Genomic DNA, 16,921 nt, shown 5'->3' on the forward strand with positions numbered 1-16,921 from the left:
ACATCTTCCAACTCATGATGGCAAACGGGACGCCCAGTTTAACGTCTATCCGAGAGACTGCACACACATTGATGAATCACCCTGCCTGTGAAACTCCAGGATGGCAGTTTATAGAAATAAGTACATGTCAATTTTGAACCACCTTCGTGCAACCTGCTCCTAAAGTCTTTCATCACGTGTGAGACTTTCTAGATGTAACTTTCCCACCTGAATCTCTGTTAAAGCATGCATAATGAGTACCTTAGTTTTTGTGCGAGCAGTGCCACCACACCACTGTTTGTGCCACATCAGGTTTAACCTGAGTTTGTATCTCGCAGTATGTTGGTGAGAGTGAGAGGGCTGTTCGGCAAGTTTTCCAGCGAGCCAGGAATTCTGCTCCATGCGTCATCTTCTTTGATGAAGTTGACGCTCTTTGTCCGCGAAGGTCAGAGCATGAGGTTGGTTTATTTCATTATTTTTTTTTCATGTCTTTTTAAGATCGTTTTAAATCTGTTAATAAAATGAGGCGTTCAGTCATTACCGATTCATTCATTGATTTAGTAAGCAAGCTGTGGCTGCTAGTTGCATTATTATTGCCGAGACTGTGGCTGTGCAGCTAATGCAGTGCCCCCTTGTAGATTTTGGCAGGAATTTGTAATTTGTTCACAGTGCTAGCGATAGCTCACTACTCTTCACAAAGGACACCGTGGGATCTTTAACATCCACCAACTTATACTGGCAGACGGGACACCTAGTTTAATGTCCTTCCGAGGGACGGCACACACTTTGATGAAATACCCGGCCTGTGAGACATCAGGATGACCATTTATTAGCTGGGTCAGGATTCAAACCCAAGCTGTTACTTTGTACTTTGTTAACAGCTTTGTACTTTGAGGTGTAACATCATTAGTCAGAACCGCAATAGCAAAGTCTGAACACAAAATGACAGAACTCTTTGTACCTTGCTTACTGTGTTGTTGACAGTGACTGTGTGGAGATAAAATTAAAAAGGATTTCCCCCTGCCTCCCCTCCCCCCCCCCAACTATACAAAATCGTGGCTCATGGAAGAATGAGGTGCCAGAGCGTAAATTCAAAGTAACAATAGTAAGTTGATGTTGGTAGTTAGAGGTACTCATGTAAAGCAATGTGCTTGCACTGATCTGCGTGTACAAACCATTCCCCATCCCAGTCTGGTTCAACTGCCCGTGTGGTGAACCAGTTGCTCACAGAGATGGACGGTTTGCTGGATCGGCGCCACGTGTTTGTCATGGCAGCTACCAACAGACCAGGTAACAATTGCAATGGGGACCCTGTACATATTGTACTTTTTGTATCACCGGTTGTAAAGGTTTCATTGATTGATTAAGGTTCTTGTCCTGGTTTATTCTGGATGTTCTCAGAAACGTTGATCCTCATGTGTTTTTATTTGGTGAAGTAAATGTCCCGAACATGGAAACAAGTGACGTACTTTTAGAAATCTTTACTTGTGTTTGACTTCTTTCATTTTGATAATAACTGAAATAGGTTTTGAAAAACCACACTGACTTGTCGTGACGGCGATTGTAGATATCCTGGATCCTGCTGTCATGCGGCCTGGTCGCCTCGACAGAACGCTGTACCTTGGATTCCCAGGACCTGATGAACGGGTTGCCATTTTGAAAACTTTAACAAAGGTTGCTTTAAAAAAAAATTCTCTCTCTTTCTCTTTCTTGTAATCAACTGGTTTAATCTTGGTGATGAGGGAATTCAGTATTCATATTTCTGCAAAAGGTGGGCCATCTCCTGATATCACAGGGTATCATCATGGGAGAGGGACTGAGGGTCAAGCATGAGTATATGTGATCTTTAACATGTCTCTTAAGGCCGGAACCAAGCCCCCATTGCTTCCGGATGTGGACTTGCAGAGCTTGGGGAAGGATATTCGCACTGAGGGTTTCACGTGAGTGGATATATGATTGTGTTGTGCATTTATCTCTGTTCTAACTTTATTTAACATCGTCCTTTACTGTGGCATTCTTCTTCCCTTTGTTTTTTTGTATACGTAGTTGAGGCTCATGGAAAAGCTAGAACACAGAACGGATCAGGACGCAACATAACAAAAGGAACTGTGGGAGAGAAGGGGCAAATGTTAATAACAGGGTGGAGGGAGAAAAATAAACGGATATGGACAACAAGGGATGAGGGTAAGAATGAGGGGTAGGGGAGAATGCAAGGGGATACAGAAGTAAAATTTGGGAATGCTTTAATGGGTGGAGAAAAGATCCTGGTTTCGGATGGGGGAAGATCTGAGATTGTGGTTAACAGCTGTGTTGAAGACCTGGAGGGAAGAATGAGATTGAAGAGTGGAAATTTGTTCCACAGGTAGGGGGGGGGAGCAGGGACAAAAAAGGAACAAATGAGTAGGTGAGCAGTGATCATGGATTTATGCAATATCACGAGGAGGGGGTTACTGGTGGATGCCATCCTGCATATGCCTTGGGGGGGGGGGGTGAGGGCATGAATGCTAGACCATAAAGGAGGTGGAAGACAGAAACCACCCACCTGTCTGTGAAGGTGGTGATAATAGGCTCATTGACTTGGCTTCATCACGAGAGATTCCAATGGCCTTGAAGGCCATGGTATCAAGCTGAGCAAGGTGTGAGGCAGGGGCACCAGCCCAGAGGGGAGAGCAGTATTCCATCAAGTGGCATTCAGGTGTGGCATGGAATGACTTGCAGGACGGAGGATGCCCAGTTGGCGTCTGGCTCTGGAGGCCAACTTTGAAATGTGGTTTGGCCAAGAGAAATCATGGCTGATAGTGAGACCCAGGAGTACGAGTGAATTTCTTTGAGATGTTGAGAAAATAGATGGGGTTTGTGGGACAGACAGAGACAGACAGACAGACAGACAGAGACAGACAGACAGACAGACAGAGACAGACAGAGAGACAGACAGACAGACACAGACAGACACAGACAGAGACAGACAGACACAGACAGAGACACAGAGACAGACAGACAGAGACAGACAGAGACACAGAGACAGACAGAGACACAGAGACAGACAGACAGAGACAGACAGACAGAGACAGACAGACAGACAGACAGACACAGACAGACAGACACAGACAGACAGACACAGACAGACTTTTTTTTTTTTTTAAGTGTTTGATCAGTTTGTGATTTTGTCAGTCTGAAGAGAGGGAAGAGGCTGCTGTCTGTCTGTCAGAAGGATGAGGGATGTCACAATGGAGGGTGGAGTCATCAAAGTGATAGAGGATTTTCCAGAGAGTCAGAGAGATCATTGATGAAGATAAGGAATAGGATGAGGACTACAACATGGCCTTAGGGCACCCCAGCTTTGACGGAGAGAAGAAAGGATTCCGTTTGGAGCCACACTTTGGCTTTGAGAGTGGAGGAAATCAGAAATCCAAGAGTGGAGTTGGCCTTGGATTCTATTGTCAGATAGTCTGGCATCCTCCCTTTCTCTCCAAACAATCAGAAGCTCAAGATGTGTCCAGAGAGATGGCCCTGATCTCATGTCTGACATTGAGGGCCTCCATACGTTGTTGGGAGAGTCGAAGCAGCATGTCCAAGGTACAGACCAGGTCTAAATCTGAATTGATGATCTGAGATGAGGTTTTGGATTAGAGGAATGATTTTATGTCAACTGTGATGATGGATTCCATGACCTTGCTGATGATTAGGAGTAAGTTAATTGGTCTGTAGTTTAAGGGGCTCTGTTTTTGTACATTTTTATGCAATGCTGTGATGTTGGCTGATGCCCACACAGATGGAAGATGATCTTATGGCAACTGATAGGGTAGGAAGTGCAAGAGCAGCAGAGCAAGTTTTCAGGACACATGAGCTGATGTTGTCTAGTCCAGTTGCCAAATTGGTCGAGGGTTGCCAGAAAATTCTCCAACTAGGTGGAGGAGGAGGAGCGTGTTTTGAGGAGGAGCGTGTTTTGAGGAGGAGCATGTTTTATGTTTACAAGGAGGAAGAGGAAGAGCATGCTTTAAGTTGGAGGAGGATGAGGAAAATAAGATTCCTAAATAAGTTATCATCATGTAATACTTTAAGGTGTAATTTAATGGCTGAATGCCCAAAGCAAACATAAAAATCCATTCATTACCAAAATTGTTGGTTGAAACCTCATCCTGATTTACATGTTTCACCCATCCATCACAACTTCAGAGGATTCGGGGAAGGGAAGGGTGAAGTGAAATATCGAATTAAAAAAAAAAAACCAGCTTAAGAGACATGGTTTCAGCATTCACACTCCATCGAACTCTTGCTGTGCATTCTTTCATTGTATATTTCTGTTTGTTTCGAACAGCAGTAAAAACATGACTTTTGTCATACACTACACTAGTTTGACTCAATCATGTCATTGCTTTCCCAAACTTTAAAACGAGACAGAGTCATGAAGTCTGAACCAAAGGGCACTGAGAATGCTTTACGTTTGGTTTTGGAATTTCACAAGAGCCTGAGACCGTGCGGTGCTCAAAGCAAGATGGTGAAGTGGTTGAAATCTTCACCGAACTCGTCACTGTCTGGGTGCAGGGGGGCAGACCTGGCGGCCCTGGTACGGGAAGCTGCGATTGCAGTTCTGAGGCAGCAGCTGAGTTGCACACTTGGAGGTAATGAAATGGCGCACAACATGTTCATGGTGTTATCCCATACACCACTGCCTCCGCACGTGATATTCACCTCCTTAATTCAGTGACTGACAGGAAGGAAGTTGGTAGAAACTTTATAGGATTGATTGATATTGGGGAGGGGGGGGAGGAGAGGAGAAGTGGGAATTGTAAGGTAGGGGGATGTTATCGGGGACTGACTTGAGATGGAAACAGAGGGGCTGGATAGGGAGATGTTAGTGCAGAAGGACTTCAATAACTAACGTATTGCTGTGTTTTTCTCTTCCATGAGCTTTGATAGCTGTCGAGAGAAAAATGTGTGGCTTGAAGGGAGGGTGAGGAAGAAGGTAGAGCATAAAAGACCATCATAGTGTTTATAGTCCAATGGTGTGTTGTGCTTCATTAATACAGAATGCAACTTCCATTCTTCGTATTCATAGAGGGCAATAGCATCGAATGAATTTGTTCATAAACCAAGGACCTTCTGGGTTTTTATTTCTTGAAGACTCAAGCCAGCATGAGCAGTGATTAAAGCAACTGTTACACAATCCATTTATTCAAGTTGTGTGTTCGTAGTGGATTCCTCATTTGACAGTGCCAGCCAGTGGAACAGTAAAACGCCGAGAATCTCATTCCCACAGGGTCAGCTGACAACACATGTGACGTCTTCATTGGGAAACAACATTTTGAAGAAGCATTTGGGAAGGTTAAGCCTTCTGTATCCAAGCAGGTACCATGTCACTCTTACCTTGTGTAAAAGCACAACCATGATTCGATAAAACAACAGGGAAACCTGATTGTTAGTGAAAAGACTGCAACCATTTGTCTCCAGTTTGAGAGAGAGAGAGTCTGTGATGTTCAGCCATTGATAAATTATTCATCGACAAATATTTAAACTCAAACTTGTTTGCTTTCCAGGACCGTGCCCATTACGACAACCTTCGACTCTCCCTGGCAGTTTGACCTGTCTTACTCCACCTGTGATAGATTTTATTTTCAGCTTTGTTTTGCTCTAATAATGAAGAAATCAAAAACATGTTGCTGGTTTTATAGACCACACCCCCATTCCCTTCAACACTTGTAAGACTAAAGGCCAGAACCGGCCCTGTTCCAAATATTGCTTGAAGTCAGGAGTCATTCATTTTGGGGGAAGTGCATGAAAGACCGGGTCGTCCAAAACCTCACTCGGTGGAGCAAAGGCAAGCACTCGACCGGCACCCATCACCAGGATCCGGTCACAGCAGCACAATGTGTGCACCCTGCAACACACAGATCCAAAACGGGGTGGGGTGGTACCTTCTCGTTTCAAGGAGGTGAACCATTGTAATCAAACGCACAGAGGGTGATGCTGTGAAAAAGAAACTGGTTTCCGAGTCGATTAAAAAATAATTAATTTTATGGATTTCACCAAGTGGGGTTGAGTAAAGTAAAGGGATAAATGAAATGGTCATGTGATTAAATGTATCATGCAGCACAGGTATTGGTTTGTTTCTTGTTACTGGAGGTTGTCTTCACTCATCTTTTTTTTTTAATATTGCTTGGTCTGGTCTGATTCTGTGTGTCAATCACCTTCAGGTCACAATTTTAAACCGATCTTCACTGAATTGTAGAGTTGGTCAGAAGCAAGAAGCATATTCATTGAGGTCAAAAGGTCAGCTTAGATCAAGTTTCTAAAAATCCCAAATTTTCATCCCATTGACTTGAAATTTGAAGAGTATTTGCATATTTGGTCATCGAATTCAGCCGCAAGTTATTTTTTCAGGTCAAATTTGTTTTTGGGATTTAGCAAGTGTCATGCACTGCACAATGCCTTTGTTTGTTTGTCGGGTTGTGAACAGGATATCTCGAAGTTAAGGATAGATTCAGACGGAACTCGGAGGATGAGTGAAGTAGGTGACATGAACAAGCCGATTAGATTTTGGTTCTGGTCTGGATCCAGATCCAGCCGATCGGTGGGATACAAAACACAAACTGGTGGACGTATGCACTCTGCCGAGTGCCATTCTGAACCCATGGCTCAATGTTGAGATGCGAACAATGATCACAGTTTGCTTATTCTTCACCTGCTGTTTTGATAGAAAGTGACATGAGCAGGCATGAGATGACACTTGTAGCTCGCTTCTCTCAGTCTTCAAGTGCTCAAGGACAACTACAGGTAGTGGGGCAACTTAGCATAACAATTGTGCATTTTGTGAGGAAAGCACCAAATTTGGCACACTAGTAGCCTATCATATTATGAACAGATTTGGATATTGGGCCATCTAAAAAATTTTGATGGCAGTGGAAAATGGCTGCCACAGCCATCAGCGGCTGAATTTGAGATGGCCCAATATCCAAACCTGTTAATAATATGATAGGCTACTAGTGTGCCAAATTTGGTGCTTTCCTCACAAAATGCACAATTGTTATGCGATATTTAGCTAAGTTGCCCCACTAAGGTAGTGATGAGGTCCCATTATTCATTTCTTTCTTCCAGCATCAAAGTGTTTTCCAAAATATAAACTAGAGGGGGAGCACTCGGTAGAGTGCAAAACCTCTGCCGCCAATAGTGCTGGATCACTTCAGTGAACCTGATATCCTATTCATTGTAGGTCAAAACAGATCAGACTCTACTGAACCACGATTGAATAAACTAAACTAGATCGATGCACATGTAGAAATGCCAAAAAAAAAAATCTAAATTTTTTTTGAAAAAAGTTGCAAATTTTTTTTTTCTCGAACATTTTTTTTTGGGGGGGGGAGGGTGTCTGACCGAGTGAGTGTGAAGTTGGAAATTGAAGGGGTGATGATGAATGTCATCAGTGCATATGCCCCACATATGGGGTGTGAGATGGAATATAAAGAAGATTTCTGGAGTGAGTTAGATGAAGTGGTGGAGAGTGTATCCAAGGATGAAAGAGTGGTGATTGGAGCAGATTTCAATGGACATGTTGGGGAAGGAAATAAAGAGGATGAGGAGGTGATGGGGAGGTACGGTCTCAACAAGAGAAATGTGGAAGGGCAAATGGTGGTAGAGTTTGCAAAAAGAATGGAAATGGCAGTGGTAAACACATATTTCAAGAAGGAGGAACACAGGGTGACATACAAGAGTGGAGGAAAGTGCACACAGGTGGATTACATCTTAAGTAGGAGATGCAACCTGAAAGAGATTAGTGACTGTAAGGTTGTGGCAGGGGAGAGTGTCGCTCGACAGCATCGATTGGTGGTCTGTAGGATGACTTTAGAGGTGAGGTTGAGGAAGAGAGTGAGGGCTGAACCAAGGACCAGATGGTGGAAGCTGAAGGAGGAAGACTGTTGCGTGAAATTTAGGGAGGAGGTGAGACAGGCGTTGGATGGTGGTAAAGATGGGTGGGATGATTGGGCAACGACAGCAGAAGTTGTGAGGGAGATAGCTAGGAAGGTACTTGGTGTGACATCTGGACAGAGGAAGGAAGATAAGGAGAGTTGGTGGTGGAATGAGGAAGTACAGGAAAGTATAAGGAAGAAGGGGTTGGCGAAAAAGAAGTGGGATAGTCAGAGAGACGAAGAAAGTCGGCAGGAGGACAAGGAGTGGCGTCGGAAAGCAAAAAGAGAGGTGGCAAAGGCCAAGGAAAAGGCATATGACGAGCTGTATGAGAAGTTGGATACAAAAGAAGGGGAAAAGGATTTATACCGATTGGCAAGACAGAGGGACCGAGCTGGGAAGGATGTGCTGCAGGTTAGGGTGATAAAGGACGCAAATGGGAATGTGCTGACGAGCGAGGAGAGTGTGTTGAGAAGGTGGATGGAGTACTTTGAGGAGCTGATGAATGAAGAAAATGAGAGAGAGAGAAGGTTGGAAGAGGTGGAGATAGTGAATCTGGAAGTGGGGTGGATCAGTAAGGATGAAGTGAGGACTGCTATGAAGAAGATGAAAAGTGGAAAGGCGGTTGGCCCAGATGGTATACCAGTGGAGGCATGGAAGTGCTTAGGAGAGATGGCAGTGGGGTTGTTAACCAGATTGTTTAATAAAGTCTTGGAAAGTGAGAGGATGCCGGAGGAGTGGAGATTAAGTGTGCTGGTTCCGATTTTCAAGAATAAGGGTGATGTGCAGAGCTGTGGAAATTACAGAGGGATAAAGTTGTTAAGCCACACCATGAAGTTGTGGGAAAGAGTAGTGGAAGCTCGGTTGAGAGGAGAGGTGACGATCTGTGAGCAGCAATATGGGTTTATGCCAGGAAAGAGCACCACTGATGCGATGTTTGCTTTGAGAATGTTGATGGAGAAGTATAGGGAAGGCCAGAAAGAGTTACATTGTGTGTTTGTGGATTTAGAGAAAGCTTATGATAGGGTGCCAAGAGAGGAGTTGTGGTATTGTATGAGGAGGTCGGGAGTGTTGGAGAAGTATGTGAGGATCGTGCAGGATATGTATGAGGACAGTGTGACAGCGGTGAGGTGTGCGGTAGGAATGACGGACTGGTTTAAGGTTAAAGTGGGATTGCACCAAGGATCGACTCTGAGCCCTTTCCTGTTTGCAATGGTGATGGACAGGTTGACGGACGAGATCAGACTGGAGTCTCCATGGACTATGATGTTTGCGGATGACATCATGATCTGTTGGGAGAGTGAGGAGCAGGCTGAATCGAGCCTTGAGAGGTGGAGGTACGCACTGGAGAGAAGGGGAATGTTAGTCAGTAGGAGTAAGACGGAGTACATGTGCGTAAATGAGAGGGAGGGTGGTGGTATGGTGCGGTTGCAAGGAGTTGAGGTGGGGAAGGTGGATTGGTTTAAATACTTGGGATCAACTGTCCAAAGTAACGGAGAGTGTGGGAGAGAAGTGAAAAAGAGAGTGCAGGCAGAATGGAGTGGGTGGAGAAGAGTTGCAGGAGTGATTTGTGACAGAAGGGTAGCTGCAAGAGTGAAGGGGAAAGTATACAAGACTGTCGTGAGACCAGCTATGTTGTATGGTTTGGAAGCGGTGGCGCTAACAAAAAGACAGGAAGCAGAGCTGGAGGTGGCAGAGTTAAAGATGCTGCGATTCTCGTTGGGAGTGACGAGGATGGATAGGATAAGAAATGAGTATATTAGAGGGACAGCGCAGGTAGGACGGTTTGGAGACAAAGTGAGAGAGGCGAGATTGAGATGGTTTGGACATGTGCACAGGAGGGAAACGGAGTATATCGGGAGAAGGATGTTGAAGATGGAGCTGCCAGGCAGGAGGAGAAGAGGAAGGCCAAAGAAGAGGTTCATGATGCGGTGAGGGCGGACATGCGGGTGGTTGGAGTGTCAATGGAAGATGTGGAGGATAGAGCGAAATGGAGACGGTTGGTCCGCTGTGGCGACCCCTAACGGGAGCAAGCTGAAAGAGGAAGAAGAATTTTTTGGGGGGGGGGGGTTGGAAATCACTTAAAACATGTAGAAATGCAAAAAAAAATTCAAATATAAGGAAATTTTTTTGAAAAAAAAAGTTGCAAAATTTTTTTTTCTCTAACAATTTTTTTTTTTGGGTTGGAAATCACTTAAAACGTAGAAATGCAAAAACAAAAATTCAATTTTTTTTTCAAAATGGCTGCCATAGTGGCCATATTGAACTTTGGACCAAGTCCAAAATTTAATGGCATGATCCTTGGACCATACCTCACCCCCCCCCCCACCAAGTTTCGTCGAAATCCGTCGAGGAGTTTTTCCGTAATACTGTTAACAAAGGGGTGAAAACAGTAACCTCCATCCATCTTCGAAGATGGCGGAGGTTAATAAAAGGGTACCTGTGAGCGATGGTAAGCACTGTGCTGTCATAAAATTCCCTTCTGATGGTGTCCTGAAGCAGTCGATCGGTGTTGTGATCCATGCTGGCAGTTGCTTCATCAATGCACAGAATCTGATAGAGGAGGAGTGAATAACATTGTGTGTGTGTGAGAGAGAAGCATTAAACACTAATTCAGAAGTTTAACAAACAATGATCTGTTCCCATTTGCATGACAAGATACCAGACATCTTTAAGGGAAGAAATCCAACGGTGTTTCAAGAATCAGATGTAGTGAGGGAGTGACCGAATCGGTTAGTCATCACCATTTTTTCCAAAAAAAGGCTTTCCCTGAACCTTTTCTGGCTTGATTGTTTAATCACTGCCTGCCCCTTCTCTCCCTCTCTCCAATCCCAATATCAATGAGCCAACAGCATGCTCTCTTGATACCTTTGTGTTCCTGAGCAGAGCCCGAGCCAGGCACACCAGCTGTCTCTGCCCCATAGACAGGTCTTGTCCCCTCTCGGCCAACATGGTATCCAGACCCCCTGCACAGCACGCAACATAGCTTTAACTCTTACTATGTAAACTGGCATGTTACTCAACTCTTGCTCAATGGATTCAAAACTTTTTCTTTTAAAAAGCCTCCGAAGGTAACAGAGGCAACATCCCAAAATACACAATTTGGTCTTCTTGGTCATGATAGTCGTTACTTATTGAATCTCAACCAAACTTGACAGGATGATGAAGGGTCATACAATGAAGGTTATAGCGACTTGATTACCGCCCCCCCCCCCAAGGCATTTATCCTCCTTGGATAAAGGCAGTGTTAACATGTATATAAGCAGCTTACCATGGCGTTTCATGGAGCACCCCTACCAGAAGTAAAAAATAAATATATAAACCACAAACACACGATTACCTTTTTTAAACAGTCCCTACTGCTGTTTAACATGAAACCGAAAGGGAGGAAACCCGACATTGAGGCATAATATATGCCTATCACGTATCCCACAAACGAACGGACCCTAGACTAGATCCACTGTCATCTGTATACCCCAGAGGATAATGACATGACCCTTCCTGCCACGAGTAAATGAGTGTACTCGGATTTTTTTTTTTCACTTGCGAAAAGCAAAGATTTTTCAAGTGTATTGGTTGGTGTTGCACATTATTCTGTCTATCTATCACCTACAGGTCACAATTTTAAACTGATCTTCATGGTAGAGTTTGTCAAAAGGAAGAAGCCCATTGTTTGAGGTCAAAAGGTCATCATAGGTCAAAGGTCAACAACTTAAGTGAGATTTCTGAAATCCTCAATTTTCATCTGATTGACTTGAAATTTGAAGTTGAGTTATATTTCAGGTTACTGAAGTCAACGAGACAATTATTTTTGAGATCAACATTGACCAAAATGTCAACATCGGCCCAAGGTCAACAACTTCGGAGGTATTTCTAAAATCCTCAATTTTCATCCAATTTAACTAAATTTGAACAGGATTTGCATGTCAGGTCACGAATTCAACCACCAATTGAGGTCAACCTCGGCCAGATTTCTAAAATTGTCAATTTTCATCCGATCGACTTGGAATTTGAAGGCGATTTGCATATTTGGTCATTCAATTCAACCACCAATTCTTTTTTTTTAGGATTTTGCAAGTTTTGTGCTATTCACGACATCTTTCTTGTTTTAAATGTTGTTTTCTTGCTCAAAAATAAACCAAAGACCAAACAAGGTTTTTGACTAGTTAAACACCATGCTGGGTGCACTTACCGAGATTTTCCACAATGTCGGCCAAGTGACACTTGTGCAAGGCTGCCCATAGTTCGTCATCAGAGCATATTCCTGCAGGGTCAAGGTTACTGCGGAACGTGTCCTTAAATAGAAAGGAGTCTTGAGGGATGATTGCCAGGTGTGATCTGTAGAAAAACGTACAAAGAACCGTGGTATCGGTCTCCTGTTTACGGCAGCCGCGTCCCACTCTGAGTTTGAAAAGCTGCCGATTAACTATATTGCAGAAAGAAAAGTGAAATGAAAATAACCAGTCACTGTTGTCCCTTCCAGTAATTTTTTAAATCAACATGAATGTCTGGATTAAAGTAAATTCAATCCAGATATTCATGGAGTAATGCACAATTTAAAATAGCTATATTTTGCCCTCTTTTTGGACAAATCCAACCTCTGCCCCCCAATGTTGCACCACCATTTTGTGGTGAGTGGTACAAGGAGCTGAGAGCTTTGGCTCTGAGTTCCCATCATGTGCTGCCTCTGGCTGCTGGTTGCATCATTGGTTTGGGATTAAAGATTTTTAAGCTCACTTTTGCGAGCCTTGACATGTAGACTTATCGCCCTCCCTTATTGTTTCACATACAATATTTATTATACCAGGCCGTTAGCTTGCATCACTTTATGCCTCCTGTTGCTTTATAACCATGCTACTCGTATGAACACAACAATGAATTTGGTAAACTTGTGGAGACAAAAAATAAAAAAAAACAATGCCACCTGCAGGGTGACCCGTATCTTGCCAAAAGGTGACCACGTGTGACTTCTTTAAGGTCACACTGAGGTGAACAGAGCTGCTATCCACCAGGAGCGACTCCTTGAGGAATATCTGCCTACGAGAGATTCCGATGAGAATCGTTCTACAGAGTAACCATGAAAAATATGCTTTTGCCTCATAACATCACCAAATGACGTCATAATGTCTCAAGCTTGACATATCGAGAAAGCACTCATCGAGATGTTCAATTTGAGGTACTACACGATATGGTTCCTAAAACTTGAAAATTTGACCTTGGGGTCAAATATGTTTGACCTGAGGCGCTAACCATGAAGGTCAAGGCCAATCGCCACTAAAAATTAATCAGCTGAGCGCCAGACCATGAACTATATTCCCATGAAGTTTGAAGACGATCCGATCAAAATTACTCAAAAAATAAGGGTTTCGTCGACTCCCCTGATTTGCGAGAAAGTGACCTTGACCTTTGACCTTGATCTTCAAAATTTTATGTGCTGAAAGGGACCTCTATAGGCCTCTGATATGCGAAGTTACAAAAATTTCCAATGATAACTGTGCTCTGCAAAGTGATTTATACGTGATTACAGACCAAAAAAAAAAAAAACAACATATGAAGGTCAAGGCCAATCGCCACCAAAAATTAATCAGCTGAGCGCCAGACCATAAACTATATTCCCATGAAGTTTGAAGACGATCCGATCAACATTACTCAAAAAATAAGGGTTTCGTCGACTCCCCTGATTTGCACCAAAGTGACCTTGACCTTTGACCTTGACCTTCAAAATTTTGTGCACTGAAAGGGACCTCTATAGGCCTCTGATATGTGAAGTTACAAAAATTTCCGATGATAACTGTGCTCTGCAGAATTTTTTATACGTGATTACAGACAAAAAATAAAAAAAAAACATACAAGCTGACTAACATATCTAACATATAACAAATCGTTTTGGCAAGATAATGAAATAAATGATTCCAATGGGAAGTTACATCAGTCATTTTAAAGGTCAGCTTGGTGTATGCATTACAGTTCTATCGAATGATTTCAGGGTCCAAGAAGCATCTGTTTCATCCAACTTTTAAACTTTTACACAATTACAGCCAACCTTAACTCGGACACATCCAGTGTCGCAATATCCATTCCATCAATGTAAATGCTTCCAATCTGTGACTCCACGATGCGGAAGAGCAGCAGGAAGAGGCTCGACTTCCCAGATCCTGTCCTGCCGACGATACCAATCTTTTCCCTTGGTCGGATAGAGAACGAAACCCCAGCCAGGGCGTAAGGGAGACCAGGGCGGTATTGGAAAGAAACGTCACAAAACTCTAAAGATCCACGAGTAGGCCATCCAAGGTCCACCTATATGAAAAGTGGGAGAAGCATTGTTTTTTAAAGATTACAGTAAGGAAAGAGGAAGAGATGCAAGGAAAAACTGTACAAAGAAAAATTGTTACATCATGTCTATCCCACATCAACCCCGGCACTCCAATGGAATACAGGCGATGTTGCTTTACAAGTTAGGCCAAGGAGCATTTTATAGTTCGAATTGCTGACACACAATTGCTTACTCGTTAAAACATACCATATAGTATTTAACGTCCACGAGGCAACACCAGATTGGATATCCGAATTTCCAACCCCGTACAAACTTCGCACCTAAACTACTCCCAGATGTCACTCCCTGAGCAAAGCACCAGATCAGCACTTTTTAGCTCACCTGGACTTCATTCAATTGAGCTTATGCGATCGAACAGTGGCCGTAGGTGTACTTCATGGGCAAAGTATGTGGACACCTGCTCGTCCAACATCTCATTCCAAAATCATGGGCATTAACATGGAGATGTTCCCCCCCCCCCACCCTTTGTTGCGATAACAGCCTCCACTCTTCTGGGAAGGATTTCCACCAGATGTTGGAACATTGTTGTGGGGATTTGCTTCCGTTCAGCCACAAGAGCATTAGTGAGGTCGGACACTGATGTTGGGCAATTATGTCTGACTCGCAGTCGGCGTTCCAATTCATCCCAAAGGTGTTTGATGGGGTTGAGATCAGGGCTCTGTGCAGGCCAGTTAATTTCGTCCACACGGATCTCGACATACCATTTCTGTATGGACCTCACTTTGTGCACGGGGGTGTTGTCATGCTGAAAATGGAAAGGGCCTTTCCCAAACTGTTGACAAAGTTGGAAACACAGAATCATCTCGAATGTCATTGTGTCCTGTCGTGTTAAGATTTCCCTTTACTGGAACCAAGAGGCCGAGCCTGAAACATGAAAACCAGCCCCATACCATTATTCCTCCTCCACCAAACTTTACCGTTGGCACAATGCTTTTGGGCAGGTATACTTCTGGCAACCGCCAAACCCAGATTCATCCGTCAGAATGCCAGATGGTGAAGCGTGATTAATCACTCCGGCTGATGCTTGGCATTGCGCATGGTGATCTTAGGCTTGTGTGCGGCTGCTCGGCCATGAAAATGCATTTCATGAAGCTCTCGATGAACAGTGTTTGTACCGACGCTGCTTCCAGTCAGTTTGAAACTCAGTTGTGAATGTTGCAACCGACGACGGACTATTTTTCCACGCTGTGTGCTTCAGCAATTGGTGGTCCCGTTCTGTGAGCTTGTGTAGCCCACCACTTCGCGGCTGAGCTGTTGTTGCTCCGAGACGTTTCCACTTTACAATAACAGCACTTACAGTTGACCTGGACAGCTCTATCAGGGCACAAATTTAATGAACTGACTTGTTGGAAAGATGGCATCCTATGACGGTGCCACGTTGAAACTCACCGAGCTCTTCATTGCGGCCCATTCTCCAGCCAATGTTTGTCTATGGAGATTGCATGACTGTGTGCTTGATTTTATACACCTGTCTCATGGGTGTGATGAAATAGCTGAATCCATTAATTATGAGTGTCCGCATACTTTTGGCCATGTAGTGCAAGTCAGTGAGCCTGAAACACCAGTCGTGATCACTTGAAACAAACACACAATTATGATAAAGGTCAGGTATGGGAGCATGTGCCAGAACAGCACGTCGCTGCGTCCACTTTCCGCCAGTACTCCAGGGGCCTCCATCTGGCCATCCCCCAGGCAGATGCCAGGCCCATCCCCATCTCCTTGAGATGATGGTCAACCTGCTGCAACCACGAGGCACGTGGTCGGCCCACTGGCCTCCTCCACTCATGAGACTCCCTCGCTGAGAGAATCTGGTGAGCAGGATCAGCGTCAGGAAAACGAGCCACATGTCCATACAGCCGCAACTGACGCTCATGGACTATGCAGGTAACAAATCTCATCCGAGTCTCTCAGCAACCGCTCGTTGGGCACAAAATCCGACCAGTGATAGCCAAGGATTCTCCGAAGAAACCTGGTACCAAAGGAATTAAGTCTCAGTCTCAGATCCTTGGTCAGAATCCAAGTCTCGCATCCATAGAGCAAGACTGGAAGTACCAAGGACCTGAAGACTCAGACTTTCGTCCTCCCGCACAGGTACCGGCGCCACACCCCATGATCCAGTGAATCCATGACTCCCCAGGCCTGACACAGACGTCCATTGACCTCTGACTCACAGCCAGCAGGGACATGAATATCACTGCCAAGGTAATTGAATCTCTCCACGACCTCAACAACCTCACCACAAAGACACAGACAGGACAGCAGCATCCAAGATGTCACCGAAAGCCTGGATCGTAGTTTTGACCCAAGAAACCCGTAATCCCAGCGGCTCCGACTCCTCATTCAGCACCTCGAGGGCCCCCAAAAGGATATCTAAAGTCTACGCAAAGATGACTGCATCATCTGCAAAGTCAAGGTCCGAGATCTTGACATTCCCAAACGATGCACCGCAGCTTGATCTCTCCGACATCCTCCCTAAAATCCAGTCCATACAAGTGCTGAAAAGTGTGGGGGCCTGTACACACCCCTGACGAACTCCAGTAACAACTGGAAATAAGTCAGAGATGGTACCACCACACTTCACAGCACTCTCAGCATCAGAGTAGAGTTCAGACATCAGATCGATCATTTTTGATGGCACCCCACGAAGACCAAGAATCCTCCAGAGGACATCCCGATTCACTGAATCGAACGCTTTACAGAGATCAA

The 16,921-nt window shown here is 44.4% G+C and overlaps 2 protein-coding genes across 14 annotated transcripts in view; one reads left to right on the forward strand and one right to left on the reverse strand.

The window, feature by feature from the left end:
• The window catches only part of NVL (nuclear VCP like), a 65,772-nt gene extending 59,698 nt beyond the window's left edge, over positions 1-6,074 (forward strand). For all 4 annotated transcript variants that reach the window (XM_085855929.1, XM_085855928.1, XM_085855931.1 and 1 more), the window contains 7 exons: positions 318-437; positions 1,170-1,269; positions 1,547-1,653; positions 1,843-1,919; positions 4,525-4,601; positions 5,240-5,328; positions 5,517-6,074. In XM_085855929.1, coding sequence (XP_085712055.1) covers positions 318-437; positions 1,170-1,269; positions 1,547-1,653; positions 1,843-1,919; positions 4,525-4,601; positions 5,240-5,328; positions 5,517-5,561 — 615 coding nt within the window. In that variant the 3' untranslated portion in view covers positions 5,562-6,074. The remainder of the gene's footprint in view (positions 1-317; positions 438-1,169; positions 1,270-1,546; positions 1,654-1,842; positions 1,920-4,524; positions 4,602-5,239; positions 5,329-5,516) is intronic.
• The window catches only part of ABCC10 (ATP binding cassette subfamily C member 10), a 71,265-nt gene continuing 59,420 nt past the window's right edge, over positions 5,077-16,921 (reverse strand). For 3 of the 10 annotated variants that reach the window (XM_085855925.1, XM_085855924.1, XM_085855920.1), the window contains 6 exons: positions 13,925-14,178; positions 12,806-12,918; positions 12,074-12,219; positions 10,750-10,847; positions 10,322-10,434; positions 5,077-5,857 (listed from right to left, as the gene is read on the reverse strand). In XM_085855925.1, coding sequence (XP_085712051.1) covers positions 5,820-5,857; positions 10,322-10,434; positions 10,750-10,847; positions 12,074-12,219; positions 12,806-12,918; positions 13,925-14,178 — 762 coding nt within the window. In that variant the 3' untranslated portion in view covers positions 5,077-5,819. Of the gene's footprint in view, positions 5,858-10,321; positions 10,435-10,749; positions 10,848-12,073; positions 12,220-12,805; positions 12,919-13,924; positions 14,179-16,921 lie in introns of those variants that run through there. The other 7 variants (XM_085855922.1, XM_085855923.1, XR_015051485.1 and 4 more) reach the window with 7 other exon arrangements.

The sequence above is a fragment of the Eptatretus burgeri genome, chromosome 15 (genome assembly GCF_056783735.1).
Source record: "Eptatretus burgeri isolate ZD-2024b chromosome 15, Ebu_testis_v1, whole genome shotgun sequence".
NCBI classification, from domain to species: domain Eukaryota; kingdom Metazoa; phylum Chordata; class Myxini; order Myxiniformes; family Myxinidae; genus Eptatretus; species Eptatretus burgeri.